The sequence below is a fragment of the Pituophis catenifer genome, unplaced genomic scaffold, assembly GCF_029215685.1.
Source record: "Pituophis catenifer annectens isolate HBS135680 unplaced genomic scaffold, rPitCat1.0.hap2 SCAF_7, whole genome shotgun sequence".
NCBI lineage: Eukaryota > Metazoa > Chordata > Lepidosauria > Squamata > Colubridae > Pituophis > Pituophis catenifer.
The window spans coordinates 1,286,890-1,310,516 of record NW_027256887.1 but is presented as its reverse complement, the minus strand read 5'-3'; the positions used below and the strand labels follow the sequence as shown (position 1 = coordinate 1,310,516).

Below are 23,627 nucleotides of genomic sequence, written 5' to 3'. Positions count from 1 at the left end.
GGCGTTGAAGGGTCGAGAGCAGCAGCCGTGTTCGGTTGTGTTGTGGCTGTGGCAGAAACAATGGCAGTGGGACAGGTGGGTCCCTTCCTTGGCCGTCCCTCGGGAGGCTCTTAACCAGGTCATGTCGTGGCTGAATCTCACAAATCTCATCTGACCCAAAGAAGAAGCTTATCTAAGGCAGGGAAAAAAAAAAAAAGATTTAGAATATAGAATAACAGAGTCGGAAGGGACCTCGGAGGTCTTCTAGTCCAACCCCCTGCTCAGGCAGGAAACCCTACACCACTTCAGACAAATGGACAAAATTTGTTCTTATTCTTTCTTTTTTTTTTTTAAATTTCTTGCAGGCCGACTACCACTTTGAGTACACCGAATGTGACAGCAGCGGCTCCAGATGGAGAGTGGCCATCCCGAATCCGGGAGCCAAATGTTCTGGCTTGCCTGATCCCGTCAAAGGAAAAGAATGCAGTAGGTCTTTCTGGATTTAAAAGATAAATAGAATAACACATCAGAAAAAAATAATGCCCCGTGTTTCCCCGAAAATAAGACCCTGCCCTATATTTTTTTGAACCCCAAAATAAGCACTTGGCCTTATTTTCGGGGAGGTCTTATTATTTTGGGGCGTGTGGAGCAAGATGGGGCTCCTCTTGCCCTCTTACCTGATTTCCAGCTCTGCGTTTAAATATTTTTGGGGAGGGCTTATTTTTGGGTGCGGCTTATTTTAGCGCATGCCCGATTGGGCTTATTATCAGGGGAGGTCTTATTTTTGGGGAAACAGGGCATGTGTACTATACTAGGATTAGTAAGGATGGCCTGATTAAATAGAATAAATTAAAGAATTAAGTGGAAAGATTAGGGGCTGAAAGATAGTATTATGCATGCTTAAACAATGTTGTAATTTGCATTAGAATGATACATTTAAATACTGAATAATTAAATAAGGTTTATATCTTAATACAAATTCTGTGTTTCCCCGAAAATAAGAGGGTCTTATATTTTTTTGTACCCTGAAATAAGCGCTTGGCCTTATTGCCATGCACTCAAAAGCCCGATTGGGCTTATTATCAGGGGAGGTCTTTATTTTGGGGGAAACAGGGTAAGGGTATTAATACTAGGAGTATACAAGCTTAATTAAGGTAACAAATATTATTGATATTAGTGTTGTTATTTGTATCAAAATGAATGATACCCAGATACCACTCTGTTCATGTATTGATCTTGATGTATATATAAAAATAAAAGAAAAAACATATAACAAAAAAGAAAAAAAAAAGAAAAAAATAATTTAATTTTTTAAAAGTAACAATTTAATAATAGTAATAATAATAATAATAATAATAATAATAATAATAATAATAATAATAATAATAATAATAATGTGCTAATAAATCTGCTACAGACTTCACCAATCCTCATTGCTTCCATTTATGGGCTACGTTCATTTAGTTTCTCAGGCTGTAAAAGAGACAGTGGCAGATTTGCACTTTCAGACTTGCAAGGCTCTGTCAATGTAGCTTCACAATGAAGTCGAATTAGCTCGCCTGATTGTGATTCTTACCTGGTTGATGCCATGAAGCCGACATGGTCTGACCTCAAAAACGAGCCCTTTGGACACCTCACTGAAAACTTCCTTAATCCTCATATGAACTATTTATTTAGTATCTGAGCTTGGGAAGACATCTAGCAGAGGGTGGCTCTTCTCAGCGGTGCCCCCTAAGCATGGTCACTCTTAACCTAAAGAGCTGTGGTGGCGCAGTGGTCGGCATGCAGTATTGCAGGCTAATTCTGCCGAATGCCAGCAGTTTGATCCTGACCTGTTTAAGGTTGACTCAGGCCTTCCATCCTTCTGAGGTGGGTAAAATGAGGACCCAGATTGTTGGGGGCAATTATGATGACACTGTAAAGTGCTTACAGAGGGAGGGAGGGAGGGAGGGAGGGAGGGAGGGAGGGAGGAAGGAAGGAAGGAAGAAAGGAAGGAAGGAAGGTTAGAATGCAGCATTGCAGGCTAATTCTGCTGAGTGCCAGGAGTTCGATCCTGACCTCCTGGCACCTCAAGGTTAACTCAGCCTTCCATTCTTCCGAGGTCGATAAAATGCGATCCTGTTTCTCAGGATTTTGATCTGTTTCTCGGTTATAAATTTTATTGTTTTTGTTGGGCTGCCTGTTGCCGCTCGTTAGAGGAGTGTTTGCTTCCTGCCGTTCTGTGGTTTCATTTTATTCATAACCACCTTGATATTTTAAGTAAAAGGTGGAAGAATATAAATTTACAATTAGGTGCCCAGTGTGGTTTTTCTTTTACCAGCGCAGGAGGGAAATGTAATTTCTTTTTATGTAGTTATGTATTGCTGATATTTCAGTAGAGCAAAAAAGCAGTTGTGGCTAATGAGGCTTCACAATTTGGCTGGGTATTTTCCTCGCTCAGCCTGGTCATAATTTAGCAGAAAAGTATGAGTATTGTTCCCATGTTAAAGGCTTGTTGTTTTTCAGAGAGCTGGCTGATGGATCTTCGTTGTTGTTTTTTTTTCCCTTTGGGAATTGAAAAAAAATTGCCCCAACTGACTAGTATTAATTTTTCATGTACGCTCCCCGTGCATTCTCCCCATGCCCCCCCACACATGTGCACCCTCTATTTTGGGTCTAGTAGCCTCCCTGCACCCTCCTGGGCCCAAAAATGGGCCGCCCCCCCATGCATGCGTGCATGTCTCCCGCATGTGTCCCCCAAGCATCCTGAAGATCAGCTGGCTGGCGGGAACTGCGTGCACATGCGCGGTGGAGGGCGATGGCTCATGTGCCTGCAGAAAAGGCTCCGCTTGCCATAGGTTCCCCATCATGGCCCTCTACCATTTTGGACAAATGGTTATTTTTTTTTTTTAGATTTTTTTTTTCATTTGGCTAGTTACACTGACTTTTAATTTTTTTATAAAAAAAAAACAGACAGCCACACCTGACTGAATGGATAACATCATTATCATCAATCAATCAATATGGAAAAAAAGATCTCACAATGTATATTCTATGAAATTACTGCAACCTCCTTTTGGGTAAAGATGAAGCTTTGGGGAAGAAATTTGGAGAGTTTGTTTTTCAGGGAGAAGAGAAATAATAGGATGGGCTATCTCAGTTTTCACAAAAGGCAGCTTAGCAACCACGGTCAGCTGTTCCTCTGATGCAAACTCACCTGGGAGCCAGGTGTGTATTCTTGGTCTCCCCAGAGAGAGCTCAGAAGCCCAGAAGGTGTGTTCCCCACACCCTCCTCACCCAGTCTGTGGCCCAGCTAATTGCAGGGGGCGGGAAGACTTGTTGATGGTCTGAGAGAATAACAAATTTAGCTGAAAATCAAGCCGTCCGGGGGTCCCAGGTACTAATTTGCTATTAGTGGCCATCGGCTGCTGATTAAAACAGGCAACATCTGGCATTATTCCTCCTTATGGACATATGTGCTATTAAGGGAACAAAGACACAGCCGTGGAACGTGGAAAGAAGAGGCTGAGCAGGGATCAAAGCACGTTAATGAAGAAACAGAAAACTTCATTGGTGACCTAAACTAGCGTAGGTTCTAATTCACTGCATTTTCAGCTGAATATATATAATAAATTATGTTCCACCCTGCTGTAGGTCAGGAATGAGAACCTACTTGGAAGGATGTGTGAGTTGTGGTCAAACCTGAAAGTCAAGTGTGGTTGGAAGGCACACAAGTGAATGATATTCTCCACTCCTAGGAGGTTCCTCTTGGTAGGAGGCCCACAAGTTCAGCACAGATCAGCATTGTAAAGAAAAGAGCATTATGGAAATTTCATGTTCTCCTGAGATGAATTATGAGTAGAAGATCAGCAATGACCTAAAAGATATTGGTTGGATCCATCCTTCCTTCCTTCCTTCCTTCCTTCCTTCCTTCCTTCCTTCCTTCCTTCCTTCCTTCCTTCCTTCCTTCCTCCCCCCTCCTTCTCTTCTCTTCCCTTCCCCATTCTCCCTCCCTCCCTCCCTGCTGCAGTGTTAGAACACAAGGAATACATTCCGGATAATCATAGCAAAATATATTTTTATTTTGAGCTTCAAAAGCAGCCCACCTTCTGTGTAAAACAGCTACAGGACCCATATAACTCTAACCACGAAACCTCTCTGGGTACCTTGAGAGATTTTGGTGGCAAAGTTCACAGCTTCAGCCGCATAACCTCAACAGGTAACAATAAGTTGCCCAAACTGTTAAAAACCAAATGAAACCTCAGCAGGAAAATTCGTGTTCCTTGCAATGAATTCGTTGCATTGCCATTTCACTTTTGGTGACTCTTGAAGTAAGAATAGAACAGGAGGTCTGGAGCAGCCCCTCCTCACCCTAACCACTCCCTACCATAGTTAAAACATGAAGGTCCTTGAATGCCAAAAATGGGAGGGCACGTTTAGTGCAATTCCCCGAATTGCTGCTACCATTGTTGTAAGTGAATTGTGCAATAATCAATGCTTTTTTTAAAAAAAAAACATCATTAAAATGTGAACTGCTGCCTTTCTCTACTAATCATTTGTAAACTTTTTCCTCCTCAGCTTTCTCTTGTGCTTCTGGTGAATACCTGGAGATGAAGAATCAGGTTTGCAGTAAATGCGCAGAAGGGACTTACTCGCTGGGAAGCGGGATCAAGTTTGACGAATGGGATGACCTGCCAGCGGGATTCTCTAACGTAGCCACGTACATGGACTCCACTCTTGGCTCAGCCGAGAGTAAAGCAGACAGCTGTGCCAAGTAAGGACCTCACCGATCTACTGGTCTCCAGGACTTCGATGAGAACTAACCCCTTCCTCTCCTTATGGATGCCAAGGCTCCAATAGTAGCCAGAAGATGCCAGCTAGAGGATGTAAACAGAAACTCGCCTGAAAGGAATCTGGTCTTGGTTTAGCATTCAGATGGCCAGGATCCTCCTAGAGACCAGTCCAGTGTTGTAAAAAAGCATGAGGATGTATTACACAATCATTGGATGCAGGAGTCAGGAAGAATATTGGAAACTAGCTGGTCCAATCTTTGTCCAGTGTAGGAAGCTTTGTTGCGACGTTCCTGACTGATGGTCACCCATCCGGTGTTTATTTAAGCATCTCTAGCAAAGGCGAGATAGTGTCATTGACACAATGAACATGAGTTTGGACTAATTCCAGGAGACAATGTCCTCCATTCTCTCCCAGAGTTTGCCCAAATCCACCTTCATTGCGTTGATGACACCATCTAAACATCTTCTCCTCTGCCATCTCCTTCTCCTTTGGCCTTCTGTCTTTCCCAACATCAGGGTCTTTGCCAATGACTCCCCTCTTCTCATTAAGGGGCCGAAGTATTTGAGCTTCAGTGTCAGGGTCTGTCCTTCCAAAGGGCACTCAGGGTTGATTTCCTTTAGGATCGATGTATAGGATCTCCTTGCAGTCCAGGGGGCTCTCAAGAGCCTTCTCCAAAAAACCCCAATCAGAAAGCATCCATTCTTCGGCACTCGGTCTTCCTTGTGGTCCAACTCTCGCAGCCAGACATAAACCCCGTAGCTTTGACTGGAAAAGGCAATGGCCACCCACTCCGGTATTGCCAAGAAAACCCCACAGACAGTATCGAAAAGGAAATAGATCCATTAAAAAAATATTTTAAGATTGCCTTCCTTAAAAAAACAAACTCCCTTCCCCCATTCCAGTAGTTTAGTAAACAGCCTGTTGACATACGCCAAATAGATAATTAAATAAAGAGCCTATAAGTCAGGGGTGTCAAACACAAGATCTGCGGGCCAGATCTAGCCCACGATGTGGTCAGATCCAGCCCACGCGGCCATCCTAGAAAATGTAAGGGGGCAGCCTGCGTGGCTTTGGCCTGGTCTACCCAATGCGAAGAGGAAACATGCCAACAGTTTGGGGAGTGGCATCAAGCTGTCTACGCCAACCCAATCAGACATGCCCACCAAGTTGACCATGCCCCTTGAGTGGCGTCAAGCTGGCCACACCCACTCAGTAGTCCACACCCACTTATCCCCCTCAAGGTCAACCACAGCCCTGATGCGACCCTCAATGAAATTGAGTTTGACACCCCTGCTGTAAGTTAACAGTTCCTGATATAGATATATAAACGTGGCTGGGATAACACAAGGCTTTGTTTCTCGTTATATTTCTCCAGATCTTCGTGGGCCCCTCGTGGGAATTACATTGAGTCCAACAGGGATGACTGCACCGTCTCTTTGATCTACACTGTCCACCTGAAGAAACCCGGCTCTGTCTTCTTCGAGTATCAGTATATTGATAACAACATCTTCTTTGAATTCTTTGTAAGGGAGAATTTCTGCACTAAATCCATCTTGAATTGACGCATGATATTCCGAAACAGAGCCTAGGGAGGATAATTTTAAGATAGTTTATTGGCCTTCTCAGTGACATTTTTTTTAGGGCTTACGAAGACGTGATTCTCCCCCTACAATAAGACAGAGTCCTTACCCAGAGTTGCCTGATGAGATCCGATAGGCTGCAATTCTCCAAGATCTCTGAGGCTTTGATGTCCACCAGATAGGAAAAGTGGCCCACTCAGAGACTATCGTAACTTTGCAAGGCAAAATGTTGTAGACATCGGCTCTTTAAGAGTAAATTCACATGATTTTGGGTGCTCTAGTTGTAGCCTGTGGCTTGGTTCCTCTTGTGCTTCATGATCAGGTTGAGATGGTTTGGAAGTTCTGATCGAACTGTGTAGACTCTAGGTCATTTTCTTGGCAACAATATGGAAGTGATTCCCCATTGCTTTTTTTTCCTTCTCTCTCTCTCTCTCTCTCTCAAACAATCTTGGAATTTCCAGTAAGATCACCATGTGAACTTACTGAACGTCGGAAGGGATGCTGCCTAGTTCTGTGAGTGTTTGACTTGGTTGGATAAAATAAGGCCACTAATGGACCGGAAATAGCCGTTGGCTATTAAGCAGACAAAACCACTGGAAATATCAGCTTGAAATTTCCAGAGGTTCCTCTAGAAACATCTGAAGGATCTCATCGTGGAGGTCCTGAGCCAAGTTGGGCAGTGAGGGCCACGTAGGATGGACTTTATAATACTTGAGTAACAGAATAGAATAGAGTCGGAAGGGACCTTGGAGGTCTTCTAGTCAAACAGGAGACCCTGGACCAGTGATGGCGAACCTTTTTGCCGTCACGTGCCAAAAGCAGGGGGGTCGCGCGCGCATGTGCCCACACCCATAATTCAATGTGCCCGAACCCCATGCATGCGCACACAACCCCCCCTCTCCGGTGCTCCCTCCGCTTTTGGCACGCAATGGCACGGTGGGCTTTCTTGGAGCCTAGGGAGGGCAAAAACGGCCTTCCCCACCCCCCGGATGCCAGAAATGTCCTGTTTGCTGACTTCCGGGCCATTTCCAGCCTCCGGAGGGCCTCCAGGGGAGTGGGGAAGACTGTTTTCACCCTCTTCAGGCTCCTAGAAAGGCTCTGGAGCCTGGGGAGAGCGAAAAACGGGCCTTCCCCACCCCCTAGAGACCCTCCTTATGTTTCTGTTATATTTGGACATCTGACCATTGGAAGGACCCCATCTTTCAACACACGTTTGTTCTTGTTAAATGACACGGACAAAAGTGTTAGACATGGATGCCACAACTTAGTACATTTTCTCTCCCAGGCCAGCTGAACTGGTTAGTAACTTGTCTACTGAATAATACCGCTCAGGGATCTTAGCGTGATTATTGTAAAGTGATTTTTTTTTTTTTTGCAGTGTGACCTGGGTTCAAACGTCACATGAATCTAAAAAGCACAAAGGCCGTTACACAGCAAAGGAATCTCACTGTAAATTAGCAAAGCTTTGCTTCGAATACGCATGCAATTTTTTTCACGAGGAAGAAGGACCACACAATGTTTTATGCAAACCACGTTTCTCTTGCGTTCCCCTCTGTCCCCCATAAGTCCTCTGATTCTGTAAATAGGGTGAGGGGACCCGTAGCTCACTTTATGACAGGGCAAGGATGATGGGATTGCAGGTAAAGGTGGCATAAATTCTAATTGTTTGTTTGCCTTGATCGACAGCCTGGTAACTCCTGTTATTATTATTATTATTATTTTTAAAAATTTGATCTATATGCCGCCCTTCTCCAGAGACTCAGGGCGGCTTACAATGCGCTAAGCAATAGCCTTCATGCTTTTGTATATTTATACAAAATCAGCTTATTGCCCCCACAAACTGGGTCCTCATTTCACCTACCTTAGAAAGGATGGAAGGCTGAGTCAACCTTGAGCCTGGTGAGATTCGAACCTGCAGTAATTGCAGGCAGCTGTGTTAGTAACAGGGTGCTTTAGACCACTGTACTATCAAGGCTCTCTTGATCATTATTTTATTATTTTTTTCAGATTCAAAACGACCAGTGCCAAGAGATGGACTCCACCAGTGATAAATGGGTGAAATTAACAGATAATGGAGAATGGGGTTCCTATTCGGTAAGTGTGACCTTGTGTAGCTTCAGTTGTTGTTTTTTTAGAGCGATTATGTTGAGCATCCCAAAGTGGTCCAAACTATATTCCAAGATCAAAATGATTTGACTCTGGATCTGACCGTTTGGCTTGACGATGTTCCAGAATTTTAACAGTGACAAATTTAGTGGTCAGATGTTCTGACCTCAGACTGTTTTGATCTCAAAACCTTTTGTGGGTCTCTGTTACTTAATGGCCGAATAATGAAGTGCTAACAGCCCAAAAGGATATGGTTTTTTTTTAAAAAAATATATTATTCATCCTTCCTTATTTTTTTCTTTCCTTGGTTCTCTGAAGTTGCCAACAAATTCATGAAAATCCAGCAGTCACAACTTGGCTAATCTTAGTGAATAGTGAATAGGCCCACCTGTTCTCCAAAGCCTTTGAGGGCAGGATAAGAAGTAACGGGTGGAAGATCATTAAATAAAGGTCTAATCTAGAACTAAGGAGAACTTTCCTCACAATTAATCAGTGGGATGGCTGATTTAGTTGTGGCTGCTCCATCCCTGGAGGCTTTTAAGAAGAGACTGGACATTCACCGGTCTGAAATGGTGTAGAGTCTCCTGCTTGATTTATTGAGCAGGGGGTTGGACTACATGACCTCCAAGGTGCCTTCCAGCTCTGTTATTCTATTATTCTATGCATGGTCTCCCTTCTGCCGTTTCACCCGGATTGAAGGAAGTGATGCAGCCACTAAATAACTAGGCTTATGTGTTACACTAAGTCACAAGATGGCTAGTGGTGCATTTCGTGACTTAGTGCCACAAACTGTTATGGTTGGTCACGGAAATTTGTACTGTAATGAGGCCAGCCGTTGCGGCTTTACTTTTAGAAATTTTTAAAAAATCCATGCCTTTGAACGATGTAATTGATCGATTAAAGCAGCATTTAAGTGAGGCCGCTGTAGTCTTTTTGTAAGGAGTCTCCTAGAGAACTCCCAATTTCCATACTCACAATAAAGCGAAGGCGCTTCTGTTTTGAGATTGTGTGCCTGGTGTGGGGGTGTGGACTGTCTTCAGAACGGTGGAGAGAAACGTCGCATAAAATGCTCGGATATGTGAGACGGTGCATTTTAGTTACCCACCCTTTGCCTTATCACACGTGTAAACATTTCTGAGCAAACTCCAGGGCAGAACCAACAGGGTGAGGCTTTCCTTTTAGAAAATGAACTCCTTTCCTCCGGACTTGGGGTGTGGAAAGGCTGGCCAGAGACTTATACTTTCCAGGAAAAAGTTTTAACTGCGTCTTGACTAAAAGGCTGGACAACCACCTGTCTGAAACCACCTGTAGGGTTTCCTGCTTGAGCAGGGGGTTGGACTACATGACTTCTAAGGTCCCTTCCAGCTCTCTTGTGATTGATTGATTGATTGATTGATTGGCCTCTTTCTCTTCCATCCAGTCTGTGCTGTGCTTAGTTTGGGTTAACGTGAGTCTGTCTGGAGTCCTAATCGTGTTATTCCTTTCTTCCTTTCAGGTAACGCTGAAATCAGGAACAAATATCTTGTACTGGAGAACCACGGGGATCCTGATGGGGTCGCAGGTGGTAAAGCCCATCCTTCTGAAAAACATCACAATCGAAGGTGACCATTTTCAGTGCATCAATATGACAATTTTGTTTTGATTGCAAGGAACGCTCTTGTCTTGTAATAACAGCTCTTGCACTTTTAGGTACTTAAAACAGTTCTATTCTGCTTTTCTTAAAAAAATCAAAAGACGAATCATGCAAAACCGGTTATAAAAACACCTTGATTGTGTTTGAATGCATTTCTTCAAGGAAAGCCAATGGCAAAAATAAATAATAATAACCAGGAGGAGAGGATTAAATCAAAACGCAATAAAATGGAAATTAAAAATCGGGAGGCCTTGAGTGGCACTTGAAAATTTGTGCCTTTGGATACAAAGAGTTACTCTGAAAAACTCTTTGTATGCAAAGGCAAAAATTTTCATGAGGCTCAGCTCAGCCAATCAGCTGCATAGCTGGTGGATGGGACACCAACAGGAAACCTCCAAGTTGAAAAGGAATCCTTTAAAAAAGTAATAATAATAATAATAATTTTTAAAATCATGGAAAAAGAAACTATCTATTTCTATCTTGTGGCCAGGCAAACAATATAGATAAGTTCATGGAAACTCCAGGAATTTAGATCAGCTTGTGAGAATGTTTATCTTTGCAGCTGGAATGGGGCATGTATAGGAAAAGACTTAAAATGAAAAAGTGAAGTTTCTGATTTCTGATTTCTTATTCTTACTTTCCCACTCTTATATCTCTCTGAGGGAGATAGGAGGTTAAGAAATAGGGAATATAAATAAATATTTGCAGTGGCATTTTTTTAAAAAATGTGTACTAGTTGGGTTAGTATATAGCAGTTTGGTGGGTGAGTTAGTTACTAGGAAAACAGTGACACCTGCTGGATAGAAGCGAATCCGCAGGGAAAATAGTAGCTTGATTAAGAATTCGGGTGAGTGAAAAATTAAAATTCACATGAGGTTAATGCCTGAGTTTAGAACAATAGATGGAATAATATCATTACACAAAATGGCCCCTCTTTTGTAGAACAGCAAGAAAAAAATGCATTGGGTGGGAAAAGAATTATAGTTTTTCATTTATGTGTAATTTGTAAATTGTGTAAATTTTATTGTTAGAATAGGAGAGCGCTCTGCAAATGAGTTGATTGCAGCCTATGAAATGGATTACACAAGGATTTTTTCCCCCAAGATGTTTTGGGAGAGGCAAAATCCCATCTAAGAGATAAGCGTCCCTTTCTGCATGCCTGCCTCCCAGGAATTTCCCTTCCTCCCACCTCCTTTTTAAAAACCTCTCGCCAAACTTTTGAGTGAAAGTTGACACTGAAGAAGACACGCATCCCTAGGTGTCAAAGGAATTCACAGAATTGTATCCTTCAGCTGTCATTTTATATGTGAGCCCTTTGAACACTTGAAGCTTTTAAAAGAAAGTAGATCTGTTATTTGTGTTCAGTTTTTTAATACATCCTCCACTGTTTAGACTTGAGTATAAAGAAGCTTTATACTGGCTAATCCAAGAAAGTTCTAGGTAAATAAAATTCTGAATTTTGTAGCTGAACAGGGATTGAAACCCAGATAATCTTGCTCCAATCCAACATTATGCACTCCAAAATACCCTCATATGTACACACACCTCCATTGTTGCAATTGGAAGCAAGCTACTTCTGGGTTGGTTGTGTACTTTCTAAATGGCTCTGTCTTGTTTTGCAGGGGTGGCCTACACGTCTGAATGCTTTCCCTGCAAACCGGGCACCTTTAGCAACAAATCAGGTTCCTCCCTGTGCGAAATCTGTCCAAGAAACACCTACTCAGAAAAAGGGGCCAAGGAATGCACGAAGTGTCCAGAAGCCACCCATTACTCAGGTACTTTCCCTTCGCCAAGGAAGCACCGGACGGACGGAGATGCCTCTTCAAAGCGAAGGAAGATTCAGAGATTAGAGACCCACTTTTTATGAAGGCAGCTCTAAGAACTCGTAGCCAGACAGAGAAGCACTTTGTAAGCATGGAGGCCTTTGTGATGTGATATTAAATAAGAAAGGTCATTAATGTTGCATGTTGAGAAGTTTGCATGAATGAAGGGGCATCATAGAACATAGCATGATAAGAGTTGGCAGGGACCTCAGAGGTCTTCTAGTCCAGCTCCCAGCTCAAGACAAGAGCCTTAGAGTATCCCAGCCAAATGGTTGTCCAGTCTATTTTTGAAAACCTCCAGTCCTGGGGCACCCACAACTCTGGGAGGCAAGCTATTCCATGGATTAATTGGGCAGATGTTACCGTATATTAATGCCGTTACTTGGTGGGATGCAAGCCAAGAACCAGACCCCTTAGTGCCACCAGGCACTAAGGGGCCTGGTGGCTCAGCAGACTAAAAGCACTGTTATTAACATCAGCTGCCTGCAATTACTGCAAGTTCAAATCTCACCAGGCTCAAGGTTGACTCAGCCTTCCATCCTTTCTAAGGTGGGTAAAATGAGGACCCAGTTTGTGGGGGCAATAAGTTGACTTTGTATAAAATATACAAAAGTATGAAGGCTATTGCTTAACGCCTTGTAAACCGCCCTGGGTCTCCGGAGAAGGGCGGCATATAAATCAAATTAAAAAAAGAAAAAAAAGAATGGAATACACACCTAGAGGGATTTAAATTGTTTAAAAGAAACAGACCTAATAAAAGAGGAGGTAGAGTTGCACTGTATATCAGAAGTGACTACATTTCTACAGAACTACAGCAGAACAATGATGAAATAGATTTGTGTCAATATAAAAGGAAAAAAGAATTGTATGGCCATAGATGTATTCTACAGGCCACTCAACCATGCAGAATAGATGAACTTTTTGCTAGTCAGTTAACTAAGTTATGTAGGAAGCCCACTGCAATAGTAATGAGGGACTTTAACTACTCTGACATCAACTGGGAGACAAACTCTGCACCTAATGGAAGATCATTCTGTCACTTATTTGCACTATCAGATTTTTTCACCCTTATTTCTAAGTTGGATCTCTCTTGCTCAAGCTTCCACCCATTGCTTCTTGTCCTGCTCTCTGGTGTCATAGAGAATAAGTCAATCCCCTCTTCTTTATGACGGCCCCACAAGTCCTGGAAGACAGCTACATGCCCCCCTCCCCATAACCCTTCTCTTCATAAATAAAGTTGCCTCGAGAGACAGTTAAAGAGAATCTGCTTTCCAGATTTATTGTAACCAAAATAGCAGGCAAACAAAGAGAGCCAACCTAGAAATAAAGAGAAATCTCCCGTCAGTGAGAACAATTAACCAGTGGAACTGCTGGCCTCCAGAAGTTGTGGCTGCTCCATCAGAGGAGGCTTTCAAGAAGAGATTGGACAACCCCTTGTCTGGAAAGGCATAGGGTTCTCCTGTTTGAGCAGGGGGTTGGTCTAGAAGACCTCCGAGGTCCCTCCCAGCTCTGTCATCCTGGCTCTTGCTTCTCCCCCAGTGGAAGAAAAAAACCCCACCTTCGGTATTTCATGTCTCATGACTTGCCAGGCAAGGTGGGTCTCACGCTTCATGTCTTTTGCTTTCAGATGAAGGATCAGGCCAATGTCTGGAACGCCTTCCTTGCTCCAACAAGGACTTTTTCCAAATCCATACTCCGTGCGATTCGGAAGGAAAAGTGAGTTGCCGTCCCTTCCCCTGCTCCCAATCCTAAATCTTCCCAATCGGTTTAAAATGGGGAGATGGCAGTGGGTCAGACGTCAGAAGTCTCCACTCAGGAGTGTCTGAAGGCTGCTCCTCCTTTGACCAGGGATTGGCTCCTGGGCGTCAAAGTCCTTGGCTGGGCTGAAATCTGCGTTTGTCCTTTCTGGACCGGGACGCCTTGCGCACGGTCACTCATGCCCTTGTCACCTCCCGGCTGGACTATTGTAATGCTCTCTACATGGGGCTCCCCTTGAAGAGCACTCGAAGGCTCCAACTGGTCCAGAATGCGGCTGCGCGGGTGGTTATGGGTGCAACTCGTTGTGTCCGCATGACGCCCCTCCTGCGCGAGCTGCACTGGCTCCCGGTGGTCTTCCGGGTGCGATTCAAGGTGCTGGTTACCACCTTTAAAGTGCTCCATGGCATAGGACCCGGGTACCTTTGAGACCGTCTTCTGCCACCAATAGCCTCCCACCGACCAGTCCGCTCCCACAGAGAGGGTCTCCTCAGGGTGCCATCAGCCAAGTTATGTCGGCTGGCGACATCCAGGGGGAGGGCCTTCTCTGTGGGAGCCCCAGCCCTGTGGAATGAACTGCCCCCAGAAATACGTAAGATCTCCGACCTCCGGGTGTTCCGCTGCGCACTGAAGACCCTGTTGTTCCGCCAGGCCGGACTATCAATACAATAGTTTTAAATTGGGGTATTTTAATTTTTAGGGTTTTAAATCGGCCAAATCTATTTAATTATTTTAATTTTTAATTATTGTTGTGTCTTGTGTTTTTAAATTGGCTGTACACCGCCCTGTGTCCTTCGGGAGAAGGGCGGTATAGAAATAAAATTATTTATTTATTTATTTATTTATTTATTTATTTATTTATTTATTTATTTATTTATTTATTTATTTATTTTACAAGAATAAAATGGTTTCAAATGCCTTGGAGGTAGATTTTTATTTTTATTTATTTTATTTTATTTTTATTTTATTTCGAATTTATATACTGCACCTTCTCCCGAGGGTCTCAGGGCGGTGTACAGCCAGATAAAAACATACAATACAAACATTAAAAACAATTAAAAGGATATATATTAATTTGGCCCCAATTTAAGATAACAAGATGGGCCCAGTGTCAAATGTCATGGCAGAAAAGCAGTCCATGCCCAGCCAGGTTGCTCATTCTTGATGTCACCAATAGAAGGGAAGATTTGTAGCTCAGGGTTGGACAGTGCTTCTCTCTCCGAAGATCAGTTGTGCTTTAGAAGCTTTTATTTTAATCCCCAAGCAGGGGATAAAAAACAGCAAATTAATGTGCTGAAGCTGACCAGACTAAGGACGCTAGCCAGATGAATACCTGGGAGGCCGATATTTTTTTTCCTCCCCAAAAACTAAGCTGCGTCTTATACTCCGGTGGGTCTTATACTCCGAAAAATACGGTACTTTTAATTAGGTGAAAATGGTGGGAATATTCAGAGTCGATTTTCACCAAGTCTGTGCCAATATGACATATCCAGTAAACGTATTCTTTGACGAATATACTTGCCTCAGAGTTTTCGTTTGCTGTGGGTATGTGACTTGGACCCCTGACAGTTGCTTCTTTCCCTTGCTTTCTTTCCTCTTCCAGCTGTGCCTACCTGACTGTCCATCTTTCTTAAGCATATCAGTCTTTCTTTGCTTCTGTGTCTTCTCGTTTTCAGACGCAGATCATGTACAAATGGGTGGAGCCCAAGATCTGCCAAGAGGACGTCTCCGAAGCGGTGAAGCTCCCTCCTTCGGGAGAGAAGAAAGAATGTCCACCTTGCAACCCTGGTTTCTACAACAACGGCTCATCATTCTGCACTCCGTGTCCACCGGGGATGTTTTCTAATGGAAATCAAGGTATGAGAAACTGACCGGGGATGGAAACTCTGGATTAGTAATAGAAGCCCTCGCTTTTATTTGAGGTAGTGTTAGTGGTGGTACCCATACGTCCTCCTCTCTATGAACTCAGACTGTGATATATATACAACACGGATCTTGAAGGATCTTCTGTCTCTTAAAAATGGGGAAACTCATTTAATCAGAGGCAAAACAGACAGGAAACTATCAGAGTTTCTTGCAAAAATCAAATCCAGAAGCACACACAGATAACTGATTCAGTTGGATTCATTAACTTCTTTATATACATAATAACAGATGAAGTATTTACAATACCGATATAGATTCTTCTTCAACATAGTAGCAGTTACAACACAAGGCAGGAGAGAACTATTAGTTTCATTTCAGCAGAGTAGACTAGTTCACACACAAACTGGTTTCACTTTCGCTTCTCAGCACAGACTCAGAAGCTGTAGACTAAGACACGCCCTGGCTCCAGTCTGTCTCAGCTCCGAATTGGCTGACTTAGTTGCCATGCCTATTCATTGGCTGACCTTGTTATCATGTCTCTGCCAGTTCATGAATAATCTGACAGAAACTAGACTGGATGAATTAATTTGACTTTATTGTAAGGCTACGTTAACAGAACCTGGCATGCCTGAAGGTACAAGCTTCTTGCTTCCACTTTTAAGGGATTGGTTCATTAGGGCGGGTCCTTCTTAAGGATCTTTCTCTGGCCCTGAAGCCCTGGAGGCTCCCTTTAGTGCCAACTTCCTCTCGATCGTCAAAGGCAGAATAACGTAGGGTGGTTTCTGACCCAATGTGTCTATTGAGTAGTACAAGGCCCTCATGCAAGGGGAGCATCACGCTTTCCAAAATGATGAACCCTGTGTTAACTGAAAGGTAGCTGGCCTTGGAATAATCGAAGCAGGTTCATCCACGAAGGTCTGTGTCAAGATGCCACCCACAACCGTGTGATCTGTGTGGCTTGTGTAAAAAAAAAAGAGGACAGAGCTTTGGCTCCATGGTTGCAACCATCCTCTTGAAATTTTTCATTCTCTCTCTGTGGGGGCATATAGACTGGGGTGGGGTTGTTTTTGTTTTTACGGTGCCTATTAAAACAGTTTGTTTTAAAAATCAAGGGTTTTTTTGGGTGGGGGGATTGTTCTGACTCAGCTCCCCAAACACGACAAACCCTCTGAAGCGAACTCAAAGATTCCTTTAATTAGGAGTGCCAGCAGCCCCGGCAAAAAGTCTCTCTCTCCCTCACCGCAGGCTAACAAGTCCATCTGCCACATCTATTCATCTCTGCCCCCTGCCTTTTATCCCCAGAGCTAGGGTGCACCGGTGCTAGGAGCAGTGGGTCTTCCTTCCCAAGGACCGGCCCATAGATTTCCTCTCCTCTCCTCTCCTCTCCTCTCCTCTCCTCTCCTCTCCTCTCCTCTCCTCTCCTCTCCTCTCCTCTCCTCTCCTCTCCTCTCCTCTCCTCTCCTCTCTCCTCTCTCCTCTCCTCTGACTTCTGCACATCCGTGCATCAGGCACTGGACCCAGCTGTTCCTCCTCTTCCTCATTAGCCACCTCCAGAGCTGGGGGCTGTTGACTCTCCATCTGAGTGCTGACGGATGGCCCAGGCTCCATCTCTCTCTCTCTCTCTCTGCCAGCTCCATTCCCTCTTCCCCCTTGGAGCTCCCAGGTTGCCCTGATGCTGGCCCTGACTCCCACGCCTCCTCCTCCTCCTCTGATTCGGCTGCTGGAGGGGCCGGAGGCCGACAGGCCACAACAGGAATATCTTAATTCTTGTCTCCTCCTTCTTTAGACTGCAAGGCCTGTCCTGCTGGCACCGAGCCAGTGCTTGGACTGGAATATAAGTGGTGGAATATGCTGCCTCTCAACATGAAGACTTCCTGCTTCAACGTTGGGAACTCCAAATGCGATGGGATGAATGGTGAGCTGGCCTTTATATTACATTTCCCATCTCTACCTTCCTGTTGCTTCAGGCCCTGCAAGAGATGTTGGGTGAGCAAGGATCAAACCAAGCGTAGCGTTTCCTACAACATCAAGGACTCGGTCTGTGCTTTCGTCTTAACAGGAGATAAGGATTTAGCTGTTCTCCAAGACTGGAGGACATTTTCTCCTAAACTTGAACCTTCACCCAAGGTTCAGCTGTGTGGTTAGGAAAAGCACATCCAACTGAGAGCAAAGGAAGAAATTCCACCCAAGGAACTCGGCAGTCCCTGGCAGAGGAGAAAGTTACAGCCAAGATGCAGCCCTTGTTTTTAAGGTGAGAAATGGGCCTGCTATGCCTCTCAGAGACTTCAAGCTCCCATTTCTTCTCTTAAAAGGTCCACAACAATTTCCCTAAATTGACGACACCCATTCTGGAGGTTCATGGCATCTTCAAGTTGTCTCTTGTGGCCCTTTTGGTGGCCAGAAGCTTGGAGATGTCCTCTGCTTGGACCTCCGGCAAGTTGGATCATTTGCATGATCAGCGATTCCTCTTCATAACAGTTTGACAATGTTCCTTGAAGGCTACCATAGCAAGCTGTAGTTTCTGTGCCTACGGGCAAGGGATGTGTGTCTCTGTGTGTGTTTGTGTAAACAAAAGTGATTGGATTTAGGGGAGATTTGTTTCCATTTTCAAAATTACGGCTGGTCTATCTTTAGACGGGGCTTTTATTTTTTTTCAGGCTGGGAAGTTGCTGGTGACCACATCCGGAGCGGAGCAGGAGGCACAGATAACGACTATCTCATTGTGAACCTTCACGTACCTGGATTTAAGTAAGGAATCGTGCCGTATCTGATGGGCCTGGCGAGGGGCTTGTGTTCTGATCCTTTAGCCTGCTCTCAGGTGGAGCCTGCCAAACCTGGGTGGGAGGCCGTGGGGGTCCTTGTTGCAGTTGGCTTTGTCTGTGCGTTAAGAAGCAGGATTTCTTTTTAAATATGTTTTTATTTTATTAGTTTAGACTCTAAAATACAAAAATACGGGGGGGGGGGAAACCCAGTAGGAAAATAGGGGAGGGAGAAGGGAAGGGAAAAGTGTAGGAAAAAGGGGGAAAAAAAGAAAGAAAAGGTGTTGAATTCTGACTCCCTTTGATGCAGTAGAATAAGATAATAGCATCAAACCTCAATTTTTTTACTTTTCCATAGCAACATCAACTAGCCATTTCTATAACAACAAACCTATTTAACCGGTAAAACCCAAAATCAAAGTTTCAGGTTTTTTCCACCTCAAGCACAAAGTCCAGAGGTGGTTTCCAAATAGAAACAAAAGTAATTGTGGTGTTTTTTTTTTTCTTTAATAAGAAACATAATTTCTGAAGCTCAACCTTGATAAGGTAAAGTACAAATAGCATAACATGCTTTATGTGACAATATATACATATATAAAATTAACAGTTCATTGCAGGCACCAAACAGGCTCTGTTTTAAGGTTGTCCAACCTTGGCAACTTTAAGACTTGTGGACTTCATCAGGATCTTTTGAGACACATGAGTTCAGTCTTAAATTTAGGAAGAGGAAATAAAGATCCTTTATTAGTTTAGTAAAAAAAAAAGAAGAGAAAATGAACAAAAATAGTCCGCACAAGGCTAAAGATGCTCAACTTTTTTTAAAATGAGAAATCCATTACTGAGTTTTAGACGAGCAAACTAATGAACAGCAAGATATTCCAAAGGTCCTTTTTTTTCAAGAGGCAGCTGGACTTTCTGGTTTTTCTTTGAAGACATTTCGCTTCTCATCCAAGAAGCTTCTTCAGTTCTGAGCTTCTTCACCGCTGAGCTCTGAGCCGAAGAAACTCCTTGGATGAGAAGCGAAACGTCTTCAAAAGAAAAATCCAGAAAGTCCAGTTGACTCTTGAAAAAAAGGACCTTTGGGACAACTGTGACCTGGAGGACTGAGTATCTCCATAGGCAAACAGCAAGATGGGCTTTTCGTTTCTTTGGACCTTAAGTGGCAAGTTGTTTTGAAAGGACGCTGTCTCGGAGCACCTGGCAACTCATCCCTTCCGCTCTGTTGAACAGGCCTCCCACATCTGTAACAGGAGCGACCGGCTCAGAACTTGGACGCATCACGTTCGTGTTTGAGACCATTTGCTCTGCAGACTGTGTGCTCTACTTCATGGTGGTAAGTGAGGGGGATCCACTGAGGACCACTGCGTGCGGCCTTCCTCCCAGCCGCTCTCATTCCTAAGCAGGAACCTTCTGGGTGGCAGTGATGGATGCCATCCCTTCAGGGGTGGTAGAAGAGAGAACTTCACCCTTTCTGACCTCCGTCCTCAGTCCTAGATAAGTGTTAAGGATATTGTTGTTATGTTACCAACCAGCAGAGTGCAGAGCACAGAGAAACGTTGCTGAGAGCAATGAATAAGAGATGTGCAAACTGGTTTATCAAAAGTTTACTTTATAGTAAAAAAACAATCTCATAGTCTTTAAATCAACCCAAGTCTTTGCCAGTTAAATCAGTCCAGTGATACAGAAACTCTTCTTACCACACAAACAGTAGTTGGTTAGAATAACAAACTCACTCTGGTTCACAAACCAGAGCAGATCCATCCAACGATGATAGCACAATGACAGCAACTCCATACACAATGGTAGCTTATCATCAACTGAATACATTACAGTACCTCTCTTAAATACGTTCACAACTAATTACAGCATGACTCAGCATTACAATGAATCAGCAGGAAAACTTTAAAGTCACACAATACATATTCACATTAAAGTCACAGAACACATATATTGCCTGGACAACTTGTTAGGCTCAAACCATATCCTAACAATAAGCAACCTTGACACCTCCTGTTCTTAAAAGGGAACTCATCCCTCCTGGTATTAAAATTCATTACCATACGAAGTAACGTCACCAGAAAAGGTTTCCTTTCCCTGGAACAGGCCAAGTCTTCCAGTTGACCCAATCCTGCCAACCTTATCCAACAGCCTCAGTTCCGCTACCTAACGTGCGTTTTCTTGGTGTGTTTTTTGGGTGGGCTGCCTTTCAGGACATCAACAAGAAGAGCACCAACGTGGTGGAGTCGTGGAGTGGGGCTAAGGGCAAGCAGTCGTACGCCCACCTCATTTCCAAGAACGCTTCCTTCACCTTCACCTGGGCTTTCCAAAGAACCAACCAAGGCCAAGATGTAAGTCCCACCAATCCTTTCGGTCAAAATAAAGCTCTTTTTTTTTTTTTAATCTATGAAACAAACCTTTGTTTGCAGTTTTCAAAGAGCTAGCAAACTCTAATCCCCAAGCATTACGATTACAGGGGGGCCTTGACTTAGGACCACAATGGAGCCCAACGTTTCTGTTGTTGAGTCAGACATTGGTTAAGTGAGTTTTGCCCCATTTTACGACCATTCTTCTCTCGGTTGTTAAGTGAATCACCGCTGTGGATAAGTTAGTAACCCGGTTGTTAAGTGAAGCCGTCTTCCCCCTTGATTTTGCCTCGTCAGAAGGTCACAAAAGGGGATTACTTGACCCCGGGACACTGCCACCTTCATAAATATGAACCAGTTACTTCAAAGGTCATAAGTGTGAGACATGGTCATAAATGCCTTTTTTCAGGGCCATTCAACTTTGAACACAGACCATCAAAGACACCACAGTGCTCTCGTCTGTCTATCTCCTCCTTTCTCTTCTTCCTCTCCTCTTCTTAGTTTTCCTTCTCCTCCTCCTCTTCCTTTCTCTTCTTCCTCTCATCTTCTTAGTTTTCCTCCTCCTCCTCTTTTTCTCATTCTCATTCTCATTCTCATTCTCCTTTCTCCTCCTCCTCCTTTTCTTCTTCTCCTCCTCTTCCTCTTCCTTTCTCTTCTTCCTCATTTTCCTCCTCCTCCTCCTTCCTCCTCCTCCCCACTCCTCTTCTTCTCCTTCTCCTCCTCCTCCTCCGTTCTCTGCTTCCTCTCCTCTTAATTTACCTCCTCCTTCTCCTCCTCTTCCTTTCTCTTCCTCCTCCTCCTCATCTTCCTCCTCCTCCTTCCTCCTCCTCCCCACTCCTCTTCTCCTTCTCCTCCTCCTCCTCCTCCGTTCTCTGCTTCCTCTCCTCTTAATTTTCCTCCTCCTTCTCCTCCTCTTCCTTTCTCTTCTTCCTCTTCTCTTCTTAGTTTTCCTCCTCCTCTTCTTCTTGTTCTGTCTCTTCCTTCTCCTTTCTCCTCCTCCTCCTCCTCCTCCTCCTCCCTTCTCCTCCTCCTCCTCTTCCTTTCTCTTCTTCCTCTCCTTAGTTTTCCTTTTCCTTTCTCTTCCTCCTCCTCTTCCTCCCCCTCCTCCCTCCTCCTCCTCCTCCCCCTCCCCCTCCTCCCCCTCCTTTCTGCAAACTCCACTCCCTTCTAGCACCGATTATGTTCCCCAGTGGGAGAATGAACCATCTGCAAGAAAACCACCAAGCTCAGAGGTCACCAAGGAGCCCAGACTTCAACCTCCAGCTACAAATATTCTCTTCTCTTGGTAATGACTGAAGTGGAGGTGTTACAAATGGCTCTTTATTTATCTGAGTGTAGTGTTTCTTAGATGATGATCACGATGACAACGATAGACAAGATGGAAAATTGATGCATTTAATGGGTCTTAATGGTCTCTCTCTCTCTCCTTTTTTTTGTATTGTTTCTTTCAGAACAGGAAGCTGATCAACGACGTGGCCAAGATCTACTCGATCACTGTGAGCAATGCAGTCGACGGAGTGGCCTCCTCCTGCCGGGCCTGTGCCATTGGCATAGAACAGTCCGGCTCCTCCTGCGTCCCGTGCCCTCTTGGGCACTACATAGAGAAGGAAACCAACCAGTGCCAGGCATGCCCTCCCCATACATACCTCTCCATCCACCAGGCCTATGGGGAAGAAGCCTGCGTCCCTTGTGGGCCTGGCAGCCAGAGCACCAAGGTAAAGTTAGAAATGTTCGACTTTGAAATAAATGTGGCTACGAAGGATTACATCAGTGGCTTGTCTAGACCAAGGTGTGTCCAATCCTTGTCCATCACCAAGTCTTCCTGAGCTCTCTCTTTGTTAGACCAAACCTACTAGTTCCCTTAGCTGTTCCTCATACAATTTGGCCTTCGGACCCTGATCATCTTGGTTGTTTTTCTCTGCCCTCTTTTTCTAGAATCTCGGTTCCTTTCCTGCATCATGGTCACGAGAACCGGATGCGGTATTCCAAGTGTGGCTTCATTGAGGCAGTGCAGAGTGGCCCCATCACTTCCCGTGACCTTGATACCATCCCTTGTTCTGACCCAGCCCTCGCAAGTAATGCTAAGCCGTTTACTCGTGAGTAAAACAAGCCCCATTTTATAATGGCAGTAACGGTCTTTCGTTCACAGGGATAAACAAAATATCAAACGTAATTCGTCCCAACAAACCTGGGTTTAGCCAAGGAATCTGAAGGCTTTCTGGGTACTAGAAACAAATGATTGTCTGCGACAACCGGCCCCTCCCAATCCCCTCCTATTTATTTCCCAGCCAGGGAGGGGCTTTGCTAACATCTGCATTTGCCTTTCCCCGAGAGCCGGCTTATTGCTTTCCTTTGCTCTCCTCTCCTCTCTACGCATCTGTGCATCTGGGATGGGCCCCATCTGTTCCTCCCCCTCACTCAGCTCAGGCCCCGAAGGCAGCTGCCTCTTCACCTGTGGGCGGACCGAATGCCCCGACTCTGCCTCTGTCTCGGATGCTGTTTCCTTATCAGAGCCTTCCAAAGGCTCCGAAGCTGGACCAGGCCCTTCCTCAACCTCCTCCTCGTCTGACTCTGCGGCTAGCTCTGCTGGCAGCCGAAGGGGCCGCCACATCCCTCAGTTGATGCAGCCTAGGAGTGTGTTGGCTTTTTTCTTTTTCTTTTTTTTTAGCAACTGTGGCACACAGCTGACTTAAGCAGTTGTAAACCAAATCACGTTTCCAGAGATTAGAAGAGAGTTATCTTCTTTCTCTTTTCTCGTCAAAGCTTTACCTAGTCATGCCAGAAACTTTCAAGAACTCATTCATCTCTCTTAAATGATCAAAGGCCTGGAGACTAAAACGCATCAGGAAGGGTTGCAGGAACTGGGTATGGGTAGTCTAGAGAGAACATGATGAACGGCTGCAGGTTTTGGGTTTGGCCAGTCTAGAGAAAAGAAGGACTAGGGGGGACATGATAGCAGTCTTCCAGCATTTGAAGGGCCGCCATGGGTC

At 44.4% G+C, this 23,627-nt stretch overlaps 1 protein-coding gene across 1 annotated transcript in view; it reads left to right on the top strand.

Moving 5' to 3' along the window:
* Positions 1–388: 388 nt before the first annotated feature.
* ELAPOR2 (endosome-lysosome associated apoptosis and autophagy regulator family member 2) overlaps positions 389–23,627 on the top strand; it is a 37,553-nt gene continuing 14,314 nt past the window's right edge. Inside the window, exons 1-13 of the mRNA XM_070946866.1 lie at positions 389–465; positions 4,537–4,732; positions 6,128–6,275; positions 8,340–8,426; positions 9,934–10,039; positions 11,694–11,846; positions 13,522–13,610; positions 15,326–15,506; positions 17,302–17,430; positions 18,173–18,263; positions 19,505–19,607; positions 20,485–20,622; positions 22,089–22,352. Of these exons, the coding sequence (XP_070802967.1) occupies positions 4,569–4,732; positions 6,128–6,275; positions 8,340–8,426; positions 9,934–10,039; positions 11,694–11,846; positions 13,522–13,610; positions 15,326–15,506; positions 17,302–17,430; positions 18,173–18,263; positions 19,505–19,607; positions 20,485–20,622; positions 22,089–22,352 (1,653 nt within the window). The 5' untranslated portion in view covers positions 389–465; positions 4,537–4,568. The remainder of the gene's footprint in view (positions 466–4,536; positions 4,733–6,127; positions 6,276–8,339; positions 8,427–9,933; positions 10,040–11,693; positions 11,847–13,521; positions 13,611–15,325; positions 15,507–17,301; positions 17,431–18,172; positions 18,264–19,504; positions 19,608–20,484; positions 20,623–22,088; positions 22,353–23,627) is intronic.